Here is a 23,333-nt window from a genome sequence, read left to right on the forward strand (position 1 = left end):
GTATAGCCAAACGAATTAAAGACGAAAAGAATGTATTTTCCATTGAATATAATTGAAACCAACAGATTTTCTTTAGAAGTTGATCACTAGTTCTGATATTTTGAAGACTGTTTAGAATATGCCTACAGAACCATTTCCAGCAAATTTCAGAGCTAAACCCTTTTGGATTTAAGTTTCAGATAGGTAACGTTTACAAACTATAGACTACTTTTTTACACTTTGGATGAAAATTTCACCCATAGCAAAGTTGAAACGTTATCAAAAAGTGATCTACAGGTATACCATTTTTCTAAAAAATAAATATGCATTTGGTCCAGTGTGATCCCATTTGGATAAAACTTTGGGAGTCCCTGTTCCCTCAAAAGGGGTACCTTTCAAATACATCAAATATATAGATTAAAACTACCCAAATGAAAACTGTCTTTGCTAGTTAAGGAACTTATGATTTTCGTTTCGAAAATTTGAAACAAGTGTGAACATGTATGCTTTATAATTGAAAAATAATTCAGCACTTGAAATGTACTCGTTATAAAAGTGATAGGGAATTTACTCATCATACATTAGGCCATTAACTTCCTCTGTTGAACTGTTTCCCATTTTGTCATGCCAGGGCCTTTTGTAAGTTTGTTGTTGTTGGTCTATAGTTGTTTACCTACTCGTCCATGGTCTCTGGTGGAAAGTTGTCTCATTAGCAATCATACAACATCTCCTTTCCCTAATTTTACCTGTTTCCCTCGTCGAATGGTTTGTATCAACCTAAATTATGAGGTATGAGTTCTAGCCGTTTTTGCAGTGAAAAAGTTATAAACAAAATGATTATAAATAAGAAGATGTGGTCTGAGTGCCAATGAGACAACTCTCCATCCAAGTCACAATGTGTAAAAAGTAAACAATTATAGGTCAAAGTACGGCCTTCAACACGGAGCCATGGCTCACACCGAACAGCAAGCTATAAAGGGCTCCAAAATGACTAGTGTAAAACAATTCAAACAGGAAAACCAGCTGTATAATCTATATAAAAAACGAGAAATGTCAAACACTAAGACTTATGAAACATATCAACAAACGACAACCACCAAACAACAGGTTCCTGACTTAGGACAGATGCATACAAATGCAGCATAGTTGTGATTAATTAACGGATGCTAGCAAAATGCGTTTCAGTTTATAAATAATGATATTCTATTTGGATGCTTTAATTAAAAAAAACTGAAACTCATATAAGCAATATAAGCCTATTCGTAATTTCAACTGGTTGCTTTTCCAAAAGAAGAATTTTAAGTGTTCACACATTGTCATGTTACTGGAAATAAACTCTTTAGGTACACTCGAGACGAATTTGATGATATCATTGATGTTCATGTATATATGTCATATATTAAAAATTCTTCATTTAGGTGAAAATTCCAGTGGAAAATTACGAATTGACATATTGCGAAACGCGTTTTCACTACGATGGGCTAGTAACGCTGCTTGTGGAAGGTGATTACCGTGAAATGTCATTTGCCTAGTAGCATGTGATTCGCTATTGACATACTTATAATAATATTTTGACTTATTTTGTATTTTGTAGAATTATGTAATAGTGCTAAAGCTAAGGTTGAAACTCCCTCAGACAAAGTTGAATTTCACTTCAACGGTTTTGACTGATCAGTTTATGTCATTTTGGTTTTGTGCGCTCCGACGTTTTACATTTTTGGCTTTCCAAACTTTCGGTCTCAAGCGTACCTATTTCAAAAACACGTGTTGTACGCGTTCTCATTATCTTTAGCAATTTTAAGTGTTATGTTTGAATATTGTACAAATATGATACAATATATCATTTCGCATTAGTTTTGTCATCAAGTTAGGATAATGATCTGAAAAAATTCAGTATTTTGATAGGTGTAATGGAATTGTAACGGACCATGTACGTTTTCTAACATTGTCGTTCTTCATGTTGTTCTATTTTTAACATTAGAGAACTCAACTGTCGAAAATTTTAAATGACCAAACTTAAGTGTCGAATTAAAGCTTAAATTTAACATTATTATTTTACGATGTTCTGATCTAAAGTTTATTTTATTCAGAGCAGTACAAAATTACAAGGCGGTGTCTACCATTCAATTTTTTAAAGATGTAATTTCCTACTGTCTTTACCCCCCTTGACAGCCGCAAAAACCACTTTACACCACGAGCGTTTTTTTTTTTTATGTTGTTTGTGGATTTTTTGTATGTTCTTCATGTCTTAACTCTTCAGATAAGTACGAAACAAGAACAACTTACATAAAACCCCATGTCGTATAGTAAACTATAAAAATACCGACATAACAAAATGTGAAACAATTCACACAAAAAAAAAGGCCTGATTTGTGAAAAAAACAATCAACACAAACAGACAGCAAGCAACAATTACAACTGAATTACAGGCTCCTGGTTTGTAATTGGAACATACGCAATGTGGCGGGTGATAAATGATGTTTGTTAGCCCTCAAACCTCCCCTATATCCCGAGACAGTGATGTAAACAGCACAAAATAAGAACAAATTGTAAAGATTAGTTGAAAATGGATTGACTCAGCAGATTTGCACGAAGTTTAAAAAGAAATAACATAAAGCAACACAAACCCCACAAAAACTAGTCAATCTCGTGTGCTCCGGTAGGTTAAGCAGATCCTGCTCCACATATGGCTTCGTGCATGGTAAGTACAGTCACATTATTCTGTGATGTCTACTTCGGTGATGTCAAAATCATGGAAAAAGGACGATATTGTAGCTTCGACTATTAGAACAAATCTGGGGTCATCTGTGACACAAGAATTCCATAGCGGTCAACCAAATCATAAAGGGATTACTTCAGTTTTACCACTAGGAACACTTGGTTTAATGTCTTCCTTTTAAGCAGCTACCCTCTATCAAGGAAATCATGATAGGAAAACAAGCACTTGAATATTATATCGACTAGGAGGTATATACTCCATATGCTGGACTGATGGAGTGTTGCTACATAGAAATATTAAGTTCGCAAAAGGAAAGCTGAAATCATCTCTTGTGTCGTATGTTTTTGTTCTCAACCGACCCTCATTGTCAATTTCTAGATATGAGGCAAACTTTTATATAGATTAGACTGTTGGTTTTTCCGTTTGAATGGTTTTACACTAGTAATTGTTTGGGGCCCTTTATAGCTTGCTGTTCGGTGTGAGCCAATGCTCCGTGTTGAAGGCCGTACCTTGACCTATAATGGTTTACTTTTATAAATTGTAACTTGGATGGAGAGTTGTCTCATTGGCACTCATACCACATCTTCCTATATTTATTTATTATATCTGCGGTATCCTTTATTTCAAGTTCGATGGGATAAATGCGTTTAACATAGTCACAAATCAGGAATGGCTTAAAATGTTGCTGTTCTGTATGCAGTAGGCAATTGTTTATTCTTTCTTTTTTTCTATGATAAACAGAGAAAAATGTGCAATAAAAGTACAGAATATAGAATGATATATATTGACAAAGAAATGAAGACCCCTCCCTAAATCCAGCCCTTCTGTTAGTTTATAAACTGTTTATTAAACCATGTCAAACGGCTCATTATAAGCATATAATCAGAAAAAGAATTAAAACTGATTCGCACACTCTTACACATCCCACGTGACACATCCTTCACAGAAAATATCCAAATGCAAACAAATTGAACTCGGTCGTGTAAAGAGAGATAACTCTAACTTGGTTTAATATCTATAAAATGTTCATACAACTTTGAATTATTCATACCTGAGATTCATGCCCTGTCAGATAAATGTAGATAATTGTATTAACCAGTTGACTTCCTCGTTCAATTATCTATCATGCTATACAATTGAATCTAAATAGTCTAAAAAAATAAGATAACATGACAGGTGGTCTTCATTGGCCATAACAGATACATAAACCAATTGTCTTATATGTATAACTTCATTTATTTCACTTCATTTTTTCAAGCTAGAGAATATCCCGAATGTATCACCTAGAAATGTATTTCTCTTATGTGAGTATAAAGGACAACAAAATGAACAACTCTCTACCGATCGAGTTAATGGTACATAAACTTTCACTTGAATATTAGTTTTCCATGTTCCGATCAGTCTTCCTTTCATATCGATGCGGAGACTTTGATTACTGAATCTGAATCTGAAAATCATGGGTCGTTTATCTCGATTTTTTATATTAGGATAATTCAAAAATTAAAAAATTAACTCGAATGTAAAACATGTTTTGAGTTTTCGGTGGTCTAAGTAGTCCAACTACTTCTCTCCGGGCAATTCGGCTTCCGTCACCAATTAAAAATGACCGCAAAGAAATAGTCAATAGTCAGCTGAACGTGGCGTTAAGCACCAATCAATCAATCAATCGATCAATCTTGTATGAATTGAAGAATCTTTAACACTGTTCCAGTATTTTAGAAAATTTTGTTTTATGTGACTTTTTAGAAAATTTCAAATTTGTCTTTATACTTATGTTTTTAAAATTAGTAAGTCCAGATTTAACTTTTTAATTTGTTAAAGTGAATTTTCAAGGACATGCCAATGCAATAACATCTGATTGATATTATCAAAACTTCAATCTCTGTGACTCCAATAATATTTGTACAATATTTTTTTTTACCCCAAGAATGTATTTACCGTTTTTATATACAGATCAGAATGAACCTCTGACAAAAGTTATGCATTTGGATAAAAGCTCAATAATATCAAAAAAACTTGCGTTTTATTGTTTTTTACACTCTTAATTTCTTATCTTATCTTATCGTATAGTATATGTCATACAATTTTCCTTTTGCATCCTCACTATTTTTATCTCATGAAAGTTAGCGGGAGGTCACCGGAACAGCCAAAAGGTATTTTCCAACTTTTCAAACATGGCGGCTGATCTACTTCGGGAGCGACTCCCAGCACACCTGAGCATAGGTGTTACAAGAGACGGAAGAGTTTTCTTTGTTGAGTAAGTTTTCTGTGAAGAATGTCAATGTTAATCGTTTCAATCTGACATTTTATTCAACAATCGCGTCATTTTATTGTTTTAAATACCTTCCTCAAAGTTTTTCACACCTGTTGTTTTGTTTATGTTGACAGTGACCGAATTCAGACGACATCATGGCTTCATCCGAGAACGGGACAGCCAGTCAAAACGGGTCATAGACAAATTCAAGGTAAATATTCAAAGATAATAAACTAAATTTAATACCTAACATGCACGTTTTTGTAGAGAAATGGCGGGAGATTCCCATTTATAAGTAATGAATCACACTGTGTCAAAGTTGGGATGTTTACTCATCAACTTGTCAAACCAAGAATTTGCAGACTTGCAAATCTTAAAACATGACATATTACCATATATAATGATATAGGTAGTCTAGCCTTAAATGATTATTTTAATGGTTGATTTAATGTCTTCAAATCTACTATAAATGATTATAAATCAAATGTAATGAAAAATATTAGTTGTTAAAGAGTTCTCGCTCAGGGACCAGAAAATCTTAACTGTTCGGATATTGGTAAGTGAAGTCCCAGTCTATGAAGAAACCTATGAAGGACCTAGTGATCCCCAATTGACATGATTGAATTGTGATACATGCACTTCAGGTACTGATCCAGTAATTTTGAGAAAGGGTGTCCCCAAGCACAACAACATTAATTAGGAGTGGGACTTGTAAAAATCTATGCACTAACCATATATATGTATGTACATGTAGCTCTATTTTCGTTATGCTTGCCAGGACAAACAAACAATATTGTAATTTTGGTCTAATTGTAATTATAAATGTTATTGGGAATCTATTGAAAAATATGTTATATTAGAAAAGGTTGTAATTTTAAATATCATCAATCAGCATCATTACCAACGCATGAAACAAATCAAACTAACTGAGTGTCTGTGAGATCTTAGCGATCTTGAAAATTCCATTTACCAAAATTTTAGAAAAAAAAACTGCATCTGCATTTCCAAGTGAACTCAACATTAAACTGAAACTTACTTGTTGATTCACAAATTGTCATCATAGTTAATTGTAAAATTCAAGTTTACTTTGCATAGTTTAACTCCAAAAACTTTCTTTCACAATTAAATTTTGGTATTTGGTAGTAATGTGTATTACGAGATTAACCTGTTTTCATTAATGTCCCTCAGTAATAATTGTAGGTCTACCCTGAGAAACTACTACTACATTTATTTGTACATTAATTTTTTTTGTTTAGATATTTTATATTATGCCTCTGTGATTACTTACATTGTAGCTTGTAAAATTCATGTATATATTATAACTTTGTTATGAGAATGGTTTTCTTTAGTCTCAAACAATTTTTTTTCCAAATTTAATGAGATTTTCAACATTTGTTTTTGAATGGTTTCATTCAATGTATTTCATTTAAAAAAAATCATTCAAATGATGTATATGTAAAATAAGATAGTAATATATTTGAAATCATTGTAATCTACAATCACAAATGTTCAAATGCTTAACTGTAGAATGTCTGTTTACAACCATTAAATAATAATAAATACAAAAATTCAAATGCACAACTTTCACAATTTCTGATTCAATTGGTACCTCAAACTACTTAGTCCCCTAAAACACAAATTCAGTGTAATACCTCAATTTACTTAGTCCCCTAAAACACAAATTCAAAGTAATACCTCAATTTACTTAGTCCCCTAAAACACAAATTCAAAGTAATACCTCAATTTACTTAGTCCCCTTAAACACAAATTCAACGTAGAACCTCAATTTACTTAGTCCCCTAAAACACAATTTCAATGTGGTTAAAATATTTACTTACATGTACATTGATGTAGTCCCCATAAACACAATTTCAATGTGGTTCAAATATTTTTGAGTGCAATGTACATGTACCAGTGAGTGAGACATGCAAATATGTTACCATGGTTATACTTGTATATATCAGAATGACATAAAATAATGAGACAAGATCCAACCCTTCTATCCACTTCATTTGAACCTGGGTGGATTAGTTGTCTTATTGGCAATCATACCACATCTCCTAATTTTTATAAAAGTTGGTCAGGAAATACCAAATCTGTAATATCTAGATGCAAACAAAGAAAATTTAAGATACATGTATGAAACCATTCTTCATCAGTCAACTGACAATGGCTGAAGGACCAATTAACCATAAGGCAAACTGATCCGAATTATTGTTCTGTAAAACCCTTCCTAAATCTGTACATATCTATTTAATGTGAAGTGCCTTGAAGGCTCCAGAGGTCACATTGACTTGTAATGATTTCATATTATTATAGATGATGTGTTCAGAATGTAAATATGACATTAAACATGTTAAATATGTTAGAAATAAAATATTTTAAATTGTAAATATTTTTTATTGGGTCATTTAACAAATAACAACACAAATACCAGCTTTACATGTACATACCATTTAGGTAATTTGACCTACAATATGACAAATTAAGCCTTTTATCAAGAAAGATGTACCTTTTTTCCAGGTGATTGATAAAGGTTATACATCATATTTTTTGCAATCATAATCTTGCAGATCAATTAGATTTTGACTTGCATGTATCATTATAGACAAAGGTCTTCCCTATTATTGAAAATAGCATTTACTCAGTTAGCTATGTCAGGCATTCAGTCAGCGTATTTCTCACTAAGGATTTTTGAATGCGAGTCCAGGGACCCGATAACTTTCGCCTTGGCAAGACTAACAGTGAGAAGAAACAAATTTTATTGCTACATAAGTTATTATTTCAGTCTCCATCACAGCATTAAGAGCAAGGAAATGGCATCAAAATTTGATTATTTTTAATCTTTTGCTTTAGATTACTTAGTTGATACATTTGTAAAAATTTTACAATCTTCATGCATCTTTGGACTCACTAGTTTTGAAAATTTTGAGTCCAGGCTTCATGGACTCGTCTCAGTGTGATTCCTGAGTCAGACAATCTCTAAATGTCCTAAGCCAACTGTGCTTGAGGAATATAGTATGATTGTTGCTATACATGTGATAATTTATGTCATAGATCTGGTCATACATGGAACAGTCACCTACAAAGGCTTGTCTGATTGAATCAAAATTTGTTTGACCTATCAGACAGATGTAAGGAACTTTTTTTTCTCAGTAACAATAGAACCCTTAAACATCAGCTGTCCATAGGTAGGTTTGTTCCTTAGTGCAATACTGGTATACATAATACAATACTGGAATAAAAATTGTGTTCCAGTACTGTAAAAAAAAATTAAAAGACTGCATGTATACCAGTATAGTAGACAATACTGATGGGGTGGTACTGGGCAAAAACCACAATACTGGAACAATTCTGGAATACAATACTGCATGTTACTGGTACAACATTATCATTTCTGTATTGTACACAATACTGGTATATACATGTATGTATACAAATGTACCAGTATTGCGATCGCATAGCTAAGTACAGGAAATCCCTTTGAAATTAAACTAATATATATACCAGATGCTTTAATTGAATATGTGAAATGTTCAAGTGCAGATACAATACAGATGCATATTGAACAAATTTTATTAGTTTCTTAGGACTGACATCAGCTTATTTTGCAATGTCAGCTATATACATTGTATTTAATATATCTAAATAATAAGTATCAACACAGATTGATTCATTTATAATTGGATTACAATAAAAGAGGATTGAATTTATGTATTTATGACCTATTTTGACATTTCAAGTGTTTTTATAATAGTTTATGGATTTACCCTACCCTGATCAGAATTTAATCTTTAGATAAAAATTTATTGTGATTACAGTTAAAATAGCCTTAATAACTTTCTAAAAATCAATAGATATCTTTGTAGGAATGTTGTTGGGAAATTTGATTTTTGGGAGTAGATTGCACGGAATGCATTCAAAGCACTAACGTCTGACTTGCTTGATAACTATATTTTCCAGGCCATTTCTGTAACCTTTGAGAGCACAAACAAAACAGTGCAGTGAGGTGAACATTCTTTAGATCCTATTTATTTTCATGTCAAGCAATTTATTAAGATGTATACTCAATTATCATGATTATACATGTATAAGTTACAAAAAGATTTTTTTATTTATCATTTATTTAAACTTGTAAAGAAAAAGAACATATGAATATATTTTTATACATTAGCTTTATTAATGCAGACAAAGACTATTTGGTCATAGCATTACATTTAAATGTACATTAAAAGATGATTATTCATGTAGTATATATATATTGTGTAAGTGCCTATCCCAAGTCAGGAGCCTGTAATTCAGTGGTTGTCGTCTGTTGCTGTATGTCATATTTGTATTTTGTTTATTGTCGGGCTGTTAGTTTACTTGTTTGAATTGTTTTAAGTTTGTAATTTCGGGTCTTTTATAACTTACTATGCAGTATGGGTTTTGATCATTGTTGAAGGCTGTAAACTGACACATAGTTGTTAACTTCTATGTCATTTGGTCTCTGGTGGATAGTTGTCTCATTGCCAATCATATGACTTCCTATAATATAACAATTAAAAAAGATCACACATATTTCAATAGGAGATTCGAAATGTCGATTTTTTTTTAGGGGTGGAGGATGATAGTTCTTATTTTCAAGGTGACTCCAAAACTGAATAATATTTCACATCTACAAACTTATGTATCTGTCTTCTGATAACCTTTTACATTTATTGATACCCCTTTCAATTTATGTAATACAAAAATGGGAAAAGTATGAAAGATAATGAAACTGTCATGACTGGCCCTGTGCTACAGAAACTTCTGCTTTTTCAGAACCTTTTTTCTATTGACCCCATATTAAGGAACATATTGGACCAAACATAGTGCAGTGTTTATCAGGATTTTCATGTATGATGTACTGATTAATTACATGTACATTTTATACTTATTAGTTATAGGTCATGAACAGCTTTGTAAATTACACTGACTGTTGGTGTTGTTTGAGATGACCTTTAATCTGCCATAGTTTTTGTGGGGTCTCTTTTTTAGCTCACCTGGCCTGAAGGGCCAAGTGAGCTTTTCTCATCACTTGGCGTCCGTCGTCCGGCGTCGTCCGTCGTCGGCGTTAACTTTTTACATTTTGAACTTCTTCTAGAGAACCACTGAATGGAATGAAACCAAACATGGCATGAATGTTCCTTATGAGGTGCTGACCAAGTGTTGTTACTTTGTAGCCGATCCATCATCCAAGATGGCCGCCAGCGGGGGACTTAGTTTAACATAGGACCCTATGGGAAATGCATACAAATGACTTCTTTTAGAGAACCACTGAATGGAATGAAACCAAACATGGCATGAATGTTCCTTATGAGGTGCTGACCAAGTGTTGTTACTTTGTAGCCGATCCATCATCCAAGATGGCCGCCAGCGGGGGACTTAGTTTAACATAGGACCCTATGGGAAATACATAAAAATGTCTTCTTTTAGAGAACCACTGAATGGAATGGAACCAAACATGGCATGAATGTTCCTTATGAGATGCTGACCAAGTGTTGTTACTTTGCAGTCGGTTCATCATCCAAAATAGCCGCCAGCGGGGGACTTAATTTAACATAGGACCCTATGGGAAATACATACAAATGTCTTCTTTTAGAAAACCACTGAATGGAATGAAACCAAACATGGCATGAATGTTCCTTACGAGGTGCTCACCAAGTGTTGTTACTTTGTAGCCGATCCATCATCCAAGATGGCCGCCAGCGGGGGACTTAGTTTAACATAGGACCCTATGGGAAATGCATACAAATGACTTCTTTTAGAGATCACTGAATGGAATGAAACCAAACATGGCATGAATGTTCCTTATGAGGTGCTGACCAAGTGTTGTTACTTTGTAGCCGATCCATCATCCAAGATGGCCGCCAGCGGGGGACTTAGTTTAACATAGGACCCTATGGGAAATACATACAAATGTCTTCTTTTAGAGAACCACTGAATGGAATGGAACCAAACATGGCATGAATGTTTCTTATGAGATGCTGACCAAGTGTTGTTACTTTGCAGTCGGTCCATCATCCAAGATGGCCGCCAGCGGGGGACTTAGTTTAACATAGGACCCTATGGGAAATACATACAAATGTCTTCTTTTAGAGAACCACTGAATGGAATGAAACCAAACATGGCATGAATGTTCCTTATGAGGTGCTGACCAAGTGTTGTTACTTTGTAGCCGATCCATCATCCAAGACGGCCGCCTGCGGGGGGCTTTTTTTAACATAGGACCCTATGGGAAATACATACAAATGTCTTCTTTTAGAGTACCACTGAATGGAATGAAACCAAACATGGCATGAATGTTCCTTATGAAGAGGTGACCAAGTGTCTCTACTTTGTTGCCGATTTACTGTTCAAGATGGCCACCAGGATATTTTATTAAATAAAGGGACCAATATTAATCAAAATTTGGCCTCAATCATTATTTGGGTATCTGTTATGATTTTTATCTATCTTTACATGATTTCTAAAACCAAAGTAGAGTCAGGTGAGCGACACAGGCTCTAGAGAGCCTCTAGTTTAATTCCTTATTTTTATGACCAAAATATTTGTATTGTTCTGCATTTCATCTATCTTTTCAGTCTTATTACAGAGTGATGAAAAAGGATTAAAACTTTTATCTCTTAAATTGGTTTATCAAGTGTTTTGTTTTTATTTTGACCTAGTCTTGCCTGACTGTTTTGGTATCTTTTGATGCAATTTGTTCATCTTAATTTAATTTATTCATGACATAACTTAAGTCCATATTTTTATAAAGCCATTTAAAAATTTTTGTCATCAAAATTCAACCATACATTAGTATGTACAGGTTACTGAGGTTTAAATTGTATTTGTGAATAATTTAAATTGACACAAAAACTTTTATATTATAAAAATGTTGAACTTAGTAGGTCTCCATAAAAATGACTGTAGTTTTTGTCAATTAACCATTGAATAGGAGAGTAAACCAATATTACTGACTATTGTACAAGTCTCTCCTTTTCAGAAGAAAAGTTTGTTAGTAATTTTAAACAAGTGTCAGTATATTTGAGTAGTTGATTACTAAGGACCATTCAGAAGTAAATTTACAAAGGTGATAATTGATTAGGAATGTTGATTATTATCTGAACATTTTTACAAGCTTTCTGTACATTAATATGAAAGTGTAGAAGTCTGATCTTTCATCAGATAAAAATACCTACATTTTGTAGCCAATTTTGTTGAACATAACAATTTGGTATTTATACAGTGTCAATAAGCACCAATATCAGATTTAAATGGCTGCTGATTTGTGAATTAGTTAGCTTGCTAGTAGAGTTATTTTTTTGCTACCATCAAATAAGAGATTGATGCTGGCAAATTATTATTCATATACATTGTATATATACCGTTATCCCCTTTGTAATGACCATGCAATATTTTTATGCCGCCGCCATAGCAGAGGGGCATTAAGTTTTACCCTTGTCTGTACCTACATACGTCCGTACGTCCGAATTGGCTTCTGTTCCCTTAGTAGTTTGCCTCAATGAAAATGTTATGAAACTGATACACAATGCTTATGTACCATTAAACACAGATCGTGTTCGAATTTGGGTGGCATCACTTTTACAGTTCTCTAATTATATCCCTTTATAAAGTTATATGCAAGCGAGGCATCATCAGTGTCCCATAGACACGTTCTCCATTTATTTTAACTTTAAAATTACCCAGTATGGCTCTGATTCATTTTTCAATTGCAACAAATTTTTTTAAAATTTACATGTATGCAAATAATAGATTAGACCGTTGGTTTTCCCGTTTGAATGGTTTTACACCAGTAATTTTTTGGGGCCCTTTATAGCTTACTGTTCAGTGTGAGCCAAGGCTCCCTGTTGAAGACCGTACTGTGACCTATAATGGTATAAATTTTTACTTGGATGGAGAGTTGTCTCATTGGCACTCATACCACATCTTCTTATATCTAAATAATTTTGGAATTTAGTAGCACACTTTTGCTTATGTAATACTTTTGCATTTCTCAGAAAGTGTTGAAATAGAAATAGCATTGAAGCATACAGATGCATAACTGCAGAGTAAGGTACATGATATGTACACTTAATGTTTGTATATACATATTCACAAGATGAATTATGGTTGTTTTTTTGTCATTCCTTACATTTACAGGAGGGGGTGTCAAAAGTTTTTTCTTTTTTTCTTTTAAAGATAATAAGTAAACAAGTATTTAGAATAAAAACAATGTAATCCTGATTTTTGTCTCACCTTGACGGAGTCAAAAAGTGAGACATAGGTATGCTGTTACCGGCTGTGGTGACGGCGGTAGTGGCGTCAACAATGTATTAGTTTGTGATTAGGTCTAGTTCATGGTGAACCACTAGTGGTAGGTCAATGATATTTGGTATGCAGTTGTATTAGCATTGGTAAATCTCATTACCATGGAGATTATTTGGCCCCGCCCCCTCAGTCAAGGTCTATTGACTTTGAAACTTTGCTTAGTTTACATGTATTAGTTTGTGATTAGGTCAGTTTATGGGGAACCACTAGTGGTAGGTCAATGATATTTGGTATGCAGTTGTATAAGCATTGGCATATCCTATTTCCTTGGAGATTATTTGGCCCCATCCCCTCATTCATGGTCTATTGACTTTGAAACTTTTGCTTAGTTTTCATGTATTAGTTTGTGATTTGGTCAGTTTAATGGGAACCGTTAGTGGTAGGTCAATGATAATTGGTATGCAGTTGTATAAGCATTAGCACATCTCATTTCCATGGAGAATATTTGGTGTCTATCCTTCAGTCATGGTCTATTGACTTTGAAACTTTTGCCTAGTTTACATGTATTAGTTTGTGATTACAGTTCAGTTTAAGATGAACTACTAATGTTAAGTCAATGCAAGTTTCATTTCCATGAAGATTATATAACCCTACCCCTAATTATGGTTCATTGACTTTGAAACTTTTTTAGTTTACAAGTTAATGTTTGTGTTTAGGTTTGTTTAAAGGGAACGACTTATGAAAAGTCAATGGTATTTGGTTTGCAGTTGTATTTGCATTGGCACATCTCATTTTCATAGAGATTGTTTAGCCCTGTACCTTCAGTCATGGTTCATTGACTTTGAATATTTGCATAACTTACATGTTAAAGTATTGCTATTTTAATTTCAACATTTGCATTATCAAAATAACAAATAGGTGAGACATATCTCTGTGTTAACAGTTTATTTCTATTAGATTGCTAGGAATGTTAGAGAAGTAGATTTTTAATAATGTAAACTAGAATATGAAATAAAAAGTTCCAAGAGGGAAGACAATAAAAAAGAAAGACATGAGAATCTAATGGTGTTCTTTAATTGGTGTACATGTAGTATGTATGTTGAAATCAGACAAAAAATTAAACCTTCCTCCCTGCAATACTATTAGATATGAGGTTTAACTTTAGCAAAATATTCATTGTGAAATTACAAAATGTTTCAGTGAAGTAAGGTTTGACTGTCTGATCTCACGGAACTATAATTGAAAAATAAATTTGGTTAACCTACAGCCCAGACACATGAAAGTAAACCCAAGTAATTTGTGTTACATTATACTACTAATTAATATCAGCATGGCATAGGTATTAAATGTCTTAAATTACATAACAATTTAGTTTTCTCTTTAGAATTTCTAATGCATAATAATGTGGTCTAGTGCTACATATAATCAGATGAAATAAAGAGGTTTACCAGTATAATATTAAATATTGATGCATAAAATAGAACAAGACACCACATCCAGTGGCAGATCCATGACTTTCAAAAAGGGGGAGGGTAAAAATAAGAGGTGGCTGGCATTAGAAAAATCAGGGAAAAAAACACCCTCTTTTTTGCTGTAAGAAAGCCTGGTCCATTGATCCATCTATGAACATTTTTCATAAGCAGACAAAGCATGTTTGTTAAAGCATTGAATTACTCACCAAAAGGTAATCATTATTAATTTGTCACAATTTAGTAGTCAGTAGAAATTGATTTGTCAATACATGCCTTAAATAATTAAAAACATATAAATAAATAGCTAAATTGTATTTCTCATTAAAAAGCACATTTCATTCCATCCTATTTCAATAATTTGTTTCAACAGATATGAATAAAAGAAGGTATGAGGTATACATCAATGAGACAGCAACCAAACAACACCAAAATATTCAAAATACATCTGGATTTCAACATGCAGTCTTCAACAATAGACAGGTTTCTATGCAAATGTCAAGCTATTTATATATAAATCACCACTAGTCTAGAAGTTAGTGAATAAATTTAACAGAGAATATAAAAGATCTATCAGCAACACTAAAATCCCCATAAGAAAAAAAGTGATAGAAAAAAATACATTGAGATACATGTAAGACAAAAAACAAGGAACCACAAGCAAAGTTTCTGACTCTGGACAGACAGAAATCACTAAATAGGCTTAACGACTAGCAGGTCTCTACTCTAAACAATCCAAAGTCATACATAAATCATTATTGTGTGGAACAGGAAGTTTTATCCATATTTAGAGTGCCGATACATGTATATTTTTTACGTCCATTGTCAACTTTACGTTGAAGTAAATTCTTCCTTTGAATTTTTTTTTTTATCATTATTAGATAATGCAGGTTACCCCCACTTGTTGATGCACAGATTATGTAGATACATGTACTACTTCAGCTGTCTTAATGTACATATAAAGATAATGTTTTTAAGTGCTATTACCACCTGTGTTTCTTTCCTAAGGTCAGAAGGTTCAGTTGAAAGGAAATAAGAAATTGATTAAAAGACTTAAGAGACAAAATTTTCAGGATTCATTGTACATTGTATTAATTGAGTTGCTGATTATACTTTTATAATTTCTCTAAACCCTTGATTTGAAAGAACAAGGTAATTATACCTGTTATCAAGAATAGACCAATCTGCAGTTGTTTTTATACCCCTGTCATAGGCAAAGGGGGCATTAAGTGTTACCCTTGAGCTTCCCTCCTTCCGTCTGTCTTTCCTTCCCATTTTCGTTTCTGCACTTTTACTTACCGTGTAAGTTTGCCTCATGCAAATTTTATAAAAGTCATTCACAATGTTAAGAACCAAAACTTGCAGACAGAGTTCGAATTACCGTTCTAGAGTTATGCCCCTTTTTAAAACCTTAGTGAATTGCAAATTTTTTTGTTTTTTGTAAATTAAATTTTCCGCTTCCAAATTTTATGAAACTCATCCCCAATGATAAGAACCAAAAGTCTCAGACAGAGTTCCAATTTTGGCAGCGAGTCGCTTTAATTGTGTTATGCCCTTTATAACTTAGAAAATTGCAAATTTATTTGTTTCCACACCCTTCGTTATATTTGCCTCATGCAAATTCATACACAATGCTATGAACCACAACACACAGACAGAGTTTAATTTTGGCAGTGAGTCGTTTACCGTTGTAGAGTTCAACTTCAGTGCCCTTTATTAACTTGGAACATTGCAAATTTTTCAGTTGCCGCACTCTAACTAAAGTTTTTCACATCGAAATTTTATAAAACTCATACACAATGCTTAGAACTACAATACGCAGACAGAGTTCGAATTTCGGCAGAGTCTTAGAGAAATGCCCCTTTTTTAACTTTGAAAATTGCAAAGCTTGAGTGGGGGCATTCGTGTCCTCAGACACATTCTTCTTTTATTAGTCCCCTACTGACGAAGTCGAAGGGGACTTTAGGTTTGCACTCTGTCCATCTGTCCGTCTGTCCATCCGTCAGTCCGGCAAATCAGCTTTCCACACTTTTTTTCTTCGTTCTTGAAGATATTGATTTCATATTTGGTATATAGTTTTATCATGACAAGTTAAAGATCAAGTTTGAATTTTGTTCCGGTCTGATGATTTAGTCCAGAGTTATGGACCATAACTCTGGACCATATCTAATGTTAGAGTACTATGTTGAACCATATTTCTGTACAAATGGAGATAACTCATTTTTTAAAAGACATTCTTTGTTAAATTATTTGAAGAATTTTTTGACAGGTTTGTTTGTTATTTTGTATAAACTAATTTTCTGAATGCTATATATATATATAAAAAACTTATGAAGAGTAATCCTTTAGTTAGATAATAATCTATTTTTATTAATGTATATATTTCAATACATTACATTGTGTATATAAAAGTTGTTGAGTTTATAAATAAGTTACAAATCTATATTACTTTGTGACAAATGAAAGAAAAAAATATTTGGAACTATTAATTATATCTGATTATAATTTGAAAATAGATATACACTGTATTACATCATATCTAATTTTAGGGAACTATTAATCATATCTAATGTTTTTTTCATCATGCTTATAAGATATTGATTGATAATTGGTTTATAGTTTATCATGACAAGTTACAGGTCAAGTTCAAATTTTTGTTTGAGTCTAATAATTTTGTGCAGAGTTATGGTCCTTGGACTTGAAAAATTCACTCGTATAATCAGTTTTCCACACTGTTTTTAGTCATGCTTGAAGATATTGACATGATATTTACTTTTTGTTTACACCATGACAAGTTATAGAACAAGTTAGCATTTTGTTCCAGTATAATGAATTTTTACCCGGTAGGGGACTATGTATTGCCATGCAATACTCTCAGAATGCTTGTTTATGAATGAGTTACACTTGGGTCAATTAGCATTATTATGACATCATTGAACAATTGGTTCTTACTGTGATGTAATAACATAAGCATTGTGACATAGGAATTGTATGGAAAAACGCTGAAATTTGAAAGTCTTCTCTAGATAGATTTAGATCAGTCAGCTCTTGTCATCCTACTGTAATTCTTAGTTTTGAAATATCAGAAGTTAGAGTATTAATTCTTGTATTTGTTAGAGTTGTCCTGAGATTGAAAGGAAAAAGTAGTTTGAAATGAATGTAATGCATGTAATAAGTTTTGTCAATAGAATTAGATTTGTGTAGTTTTTCAATACAGAAGAATGAAAAATTTGTGAACATTGTATACATGTATAATAAATAAGATAAACATTCAAAGTATTTTGCAGTGTTTTCCTTACATATGTTTTAAAGGATAAGGGGAATGACTTCAAGAGTGGTGTTCTTTAGAATTTAAAGCTTGGTGGTACAATTGAATTTCATCAAAAAATAGTGAGAAAATCTATTACTTAAAGGGGCACTAGCTGTCAAATTCATGTTCACAGATTTGACTCAAATTCTCATATTTGATTTATAACATACTAAAACAAGTTCAATGGTTCAATGAGGTCAAATTATTCACAAGTATACCGTTGTCCGTCTGTCCGTTGTCAACATGTAGGACATTAACTCAAAAATGCTTTTACCAATTTGCATAAAACTTTGGTGAATTGTTTATATCTATTGACGTGAGCTCCCTTTCGTTTTTTATGAAATTTAGATTTTACGTTTCCGAGCTATGGGGTTTTATTCATTAAAAAAAGGGTGATTTTCCATTTTTCGGACAAGTCAAGAATACTTTCACCAACTTGCAAGAATTGTGGTGAATTGTTTATATCTATTGACATGAGCTCCCTTTTGATTTTTATAAATTTAAGATTTTACGTTTCCGAGTTACAGGGTTTTATTCATAAAAAAAGGGGGGATTTTCCAGTTTTCAGATAAAAACTCAAAAATGCTTTCAGCAATTCTTATGAAACTTTGGTGAATTGTTTGTATGTATTGATGTAAGCTCCTTTTGGAATTTTATAAATTTTACATTTTACATTTCTCAGTTATAGGGTTTTATTCATTAAAAAAAGGGGTGATTTTCCAGTTTTCAGACAATTACTCAAAAATGCTGTCACCAATTCTCATGAAACTTTGGTGAATTGTTTATATCTATTGATGTAAGCTCCCTTTTTATTTTCATAAATTTCTAATATGACATTGAGAATTAATTGAACTTTATTTGTTTATAGTCTGACAACAGATTTACTAAGTATTGCACAACAGCAAGAAATCGTTAATTGAATATAAATTCAACTCACATAACCAATTTCAAGATCTTTGACTACTTTTATTCAGAAACCTATAATATGTCAAATATTTAATTACAACCCAAATTCAGACCTGAATCAAGCTTAAATATTGTGTCCATTTTTGCCCCAACTGTTTACGGTTGGACTTCTGCGGGCGTATATAGCTGTGCTCAGCGAAGCAGTTTATTTTCATATCTTGTACAAATGTAGCTTATGCCCCTTTAAAGAATGGTGGATAAAATGAAATGTTTTGTGGTCCTTAATGATAAAAAAAATTATAAGAACATTGTTTTGAGAAAAAAATTCTCCAGTTATAATTTATATATAATCTAATATTGTCATACCTGGAGGTAAGGGGAATAACTCTTACTCAACTTTGAATTTATGAAAGAGAAATATGGAGGATTAAATACATGCATGCATAATGCACAAATGAATATTGAACTGGAAGGAAAATCCAAAATAAAAATACAATATTAAAAGTCTGCATGTACAACTGTTACATAAGTACATGAAGTTGGAATGATGAGTAATACAGTAATAAAGATTTTTTGTTTTATATAGGTGCCCAAGGCTGGGAGCAGGCAGTTACCCCGGAAGGTGCTATATATTATATTGAGTAAGTAAATGTATAATGGAAATCTGAAATATTTAATTTTCAAATATTTGATTAATAACGGTACTGTCTTATTATATACAATATTTACAGGTAGACAGTTTTAAGAAAATAACCTAACAAATTGTGAATACATGTAGTAGCTCTGAGTTTTAGGTTTGAATGACATTGAAAAACTCAGAACGGTTCAAAATTTCAAAGGATTTTGATGGAAAATTATTCAAAGAAGTGAGCTATTCTCTGCATAGAAAATTATGTTTACCTGCTTTCCATTTAGACCTTTAAAAATCTGTTGATCAACATGAGTGCAAGTAAATGTTTTGGTCAATTTTCTTACAAGATTAATAAAGAAAAACGCTGAAAATTTAGTGTTGAGAAATTTTGTGTTCTGATAAAATAAAGTATATAAGTAAAACTAGTAGGGTTTTTGTCATGATTTAGTAAGTTCTGGTTCTGGTTTTATGGTTTGAATTCCATAACATTTCTTAAAAAGAAAGTTAACTGATTTTGAAAGTTTAGTTTGTATTTAGGGCTTCTTTCATTTATTTTCCTTCAAGTTTATCACATATATGTTAATGTAAATTTATGTAAATTCAAAATAAATAAGCTTTTTATTTATCTACATGAATAACCATAGTAAAAGCAATGCATGTTTTCTGCTAGACATCCTCATTTGATTTGATGGCTTGAAGTTGTCTTTACCAATAAGCTAGTGAAGTCTTAAAAACTAAAATTCAGCATAATTTTGTAAATTCAAAATGTTATTTTAGAGCCCTGTGTAAGGTTTAACTTTGTGCTTCATACTTTGTTTACTTCTTTTTCAAATTCCATGGAAGTTTAGATTAGGTATAAGGTACAAGTAAAGTAAGTTTTTGCTGTATTTGCAGTAGAAAGTTGACAGAAATATAGTACAAAAATTTCAAAAAATTTGTTACATAAAATGATTAAAATATATATATAGCTGTGAAATCATTGTAATAATTATTCTATTGATTGTCAAGATTCAGTTTTCTTGAAAACTGGGGATCCGATCTGTCCTGATCACCAAAAATCTAGAAGGTCCACAAATTTTCAGTGTAGTGATGGTCCTGAAGTCCAACTAATAAGTTGTGGCGGTTTTGTATTCTTTTTCAGGCTGTCTGATATTTAGTATAGCTCCCGACTACAATGTACTTTGGATTCGTTATTATTCTTGGAATACCAATTTTTGTGAATAATATGTGTTATGGTAAACCACGATTTAAATGTTCAATGAAGTATTCATTTTCTCTAAGCTTGTATTCAGACCATTGCAAAACCATGAAACCGTGAAACTACAATATTTTTTCAATCAATGAAAATTGGAAATAACAAAAATAAATGATTCCACAGTATATCAATATTTGATATGAAACCATATAATTATTGTAATAAAATGGCCTAATTTATTTTTATACCTACATGTTAGCAAAATATTTGTGCAAAAAGAGGACCACCAAATTTTCTGTGGGACCACCAGATTTGTTGTCTTGGTGGTCCAATTGACCACCAGGCTAAAAAAAAAATTGAGAACTCTGTTTTAAGTAAAGCATCATTTTGTCGTCGTGCCCAGGCCTCCAAAAAGTTGTCGTCAGAAAAAACCCCAGTTTCAAAATATTTGTGCCAAGTAACGAGCATTCCCCCTCTTTTCAGACATGTATCATATATTGTTATGCCTTCATATAAAGTCAGTTCATCCATGGGAGATATCAACATTTAATAAAAAGATTTTTCTCTATCATCTTTATAATCATACAGAAAAAAAACTTTCTTAGTTTATAAACAAGCACAGCAGATCAACCATGTTTGTTTACATTGAAACAAGTAGTGAAACCTTTAAACCTGAAAGGAACTATAAATTATACTTTGTTTTAAAAAGAACCGAACATCAGGAAGATTTATTACAATCACTTTTTGATTATTTTTTAAAGATTACAAGATTAAACTATTACTTCCTTTAAGTTTATGGTAATTATTTTCAAATGTCCCTAAAAGAGGGTCATATCCCCGGTCATATATATAATGACAATTGTCCTATTATCAACAGGCCCATGTTTTGGTCAATCAGTTGATAATTTGTTTACATAAGGGGTCTATCATTGATATTAAAATTATTCTTTAATAATCAATTCAATTCAATATTTATTACTTTAAACATTTTATGCTCTTCAGTACAAGAATTAAAACAAAACTTGTACATCAAATGTTATTACACATCAAAGAAGCATATATTGTTCACTAGCAGCCCTGCAATTGAATGCATTAATTATTCAAATTACGCAAGTCTTTGACATTTTCAGTGCTTGATAGTTGACTTAGTTTGAAAAAGATGGACACTTATGGTAATATGTTCTAATACACTGCCTCTCTATGTAATATTCACTTTGTAATACTAAATGGAAGTCATCTTCAGTAGTATTTAAAGCACAACAGCCTAAAATAAATGAACCTGAACAGATGATTTTAAGCATGTGCTAGCAGACAGCAATTACCTGTATTATTAAGACTTCCCTTTGAAATCCCTCTATTGAGGGAATAATTATAGACATACATGAAGGGTGTTCAAAGGAATGTTGATTCTTAAAAGCAGAATGTAGCTAGGAATAATTTGTAATTAGAGTTATTGCCCTTTGCCCAGTGGTTGTATCTGCTGATTTTTTTTTTAAATCCTAAATTATTATGTAATTGTAGGGCAATAAAATTATTTAAATGTAAAGATTAGTTTGTGCACCCATGTTTACTAACTTCAGAAAAGTAATTTACAACTGAACCATCATTGAAGTGAGAGGGATGTAAAATAAGATTTGGTTTCCTTTACAAATATGAAAAAAGATATGGTAATTACCTTGATTGACACAAGAAACTTATTTACATAACAATAAAAACAAATGTAAAAATATAATACCATATTTAAACTTTAGAAGATCACTAAGTTATTATCTCTCATGGAATTGTGTAAACAATTGTTTATTGTAAATGTGTATCTGCTAGTTAAATAGCTTAACCCAGGTGTATGACAGCTCTCGGGGCTGTAAATGGGATAACTGTTCAATCTTATAATTAAATGAAGACAGTTACTGTGACATCTTTTGTCGGAATTTTAAGTCATTACTGGTTTGGTGAGTTTTAAAAGTTAAGATGAAGCTTTCATTATTAAGGCTCTCGGTTCTGGACGATGAATGAGTTTTTGTTAAGCAGAGATTTCAATTTAAACTTGGTCGAGAAAATTGATTTATTTCATTTTGAACCCATTTTGTACCAAATTTAGAATGACGAATTGGGTGTTTTAGATTAGCAGTGACTTTGTCAATGAGCAGTTGACTTTACTGCATACACGGAATTATAAAATTTTATATCTATATCGACCTCTCGACTCTGGATAGAATATTCACATGATGGTAAGTTCATTTTACCCAATTTGAACCTGTAAACTTATTTATTGAAATGAAAAACATTTAAATTGTAAATGATCATAAATATCTTAAAACTTCAAAGAAAAATTTTAAGCGTTTAAATGCACATTAAAGAGTGGAGTTTTTAAAGGTTTAGACCTTGACATAAACTGATAACTATTTTTTAGTGGAAATTACAAGATGTGATACATACTATTAGTGTGATCAAGGGGTGATCATCTTTTCTTAATATTTATATGTATGGCCCATTTGAAATGACTTATGTTGTTTAAGTTAAATGGAAATACAAAATTTAAAATATTTTGTAAGTTGCTTGAAAACAAATCAATCTTGAATTTATAAGGCATTTTATG

The 23,333-nt window shown here is 32.1% G+C and overlaps 1 protein-coding gene across 7 annotated transcripts in view; it reads left to right on the forward strand.

Annotated features, from left to right (window-relative positions):
* The first annotated feature begins 4,863 nt into the window (after window positions 1–4,863).
* LOC127705489 (uncharacterized) overlaps window positions 4,864–23,333 on the forward strand; it is a 74,764-nt gene continuing 56,294 nt past the window's right edge. For 5 of the 7 annotated variants that reach the window (XM_052209809.1, XM_052209811.1, XM_052209814.1 and 2 more), the window contains exons 1-3: window positions 4,865–4,955; window positions 5,087–5,163; window positions 19,498–19,552. In XM_052209809.1, the coding sequence (XP_052065769.1) occupies window positions 4,873–4,955; window positions 5,087–5,163; window positions 19,498–19,552 (215 nt within the window). In that variant the 5' untranslated portion in view covers window positions 4,865–4,872. Of the gene's footprint in view, window positions 4,956–5,086; window positions 5,164–19,497; window positions 19,553–22,844; window positions 22,966–23,333 lie in introns of those variants that run through there. The other 2 variants (XM_052209807.1, XM_052209813.1) reach the window with 2 other exon arrangements.

This window comes from Mytilus californianus, unplaced genomic scaffold, assembly GCF_021869535.1.
Source record: "Mytilus californianus isolate M0D057914Y unplaced genomic scaffold, xbMytCali1.0.p SCAF_6, whole genome shotgun sequence".
Taxonomy (NCBI): domain Eukaryota; kingdom Metazoa; phylum Mollusca; class Bivalvia; order Mytilida; family Mytilidae; genus Mytilus; species Mytilus californianus.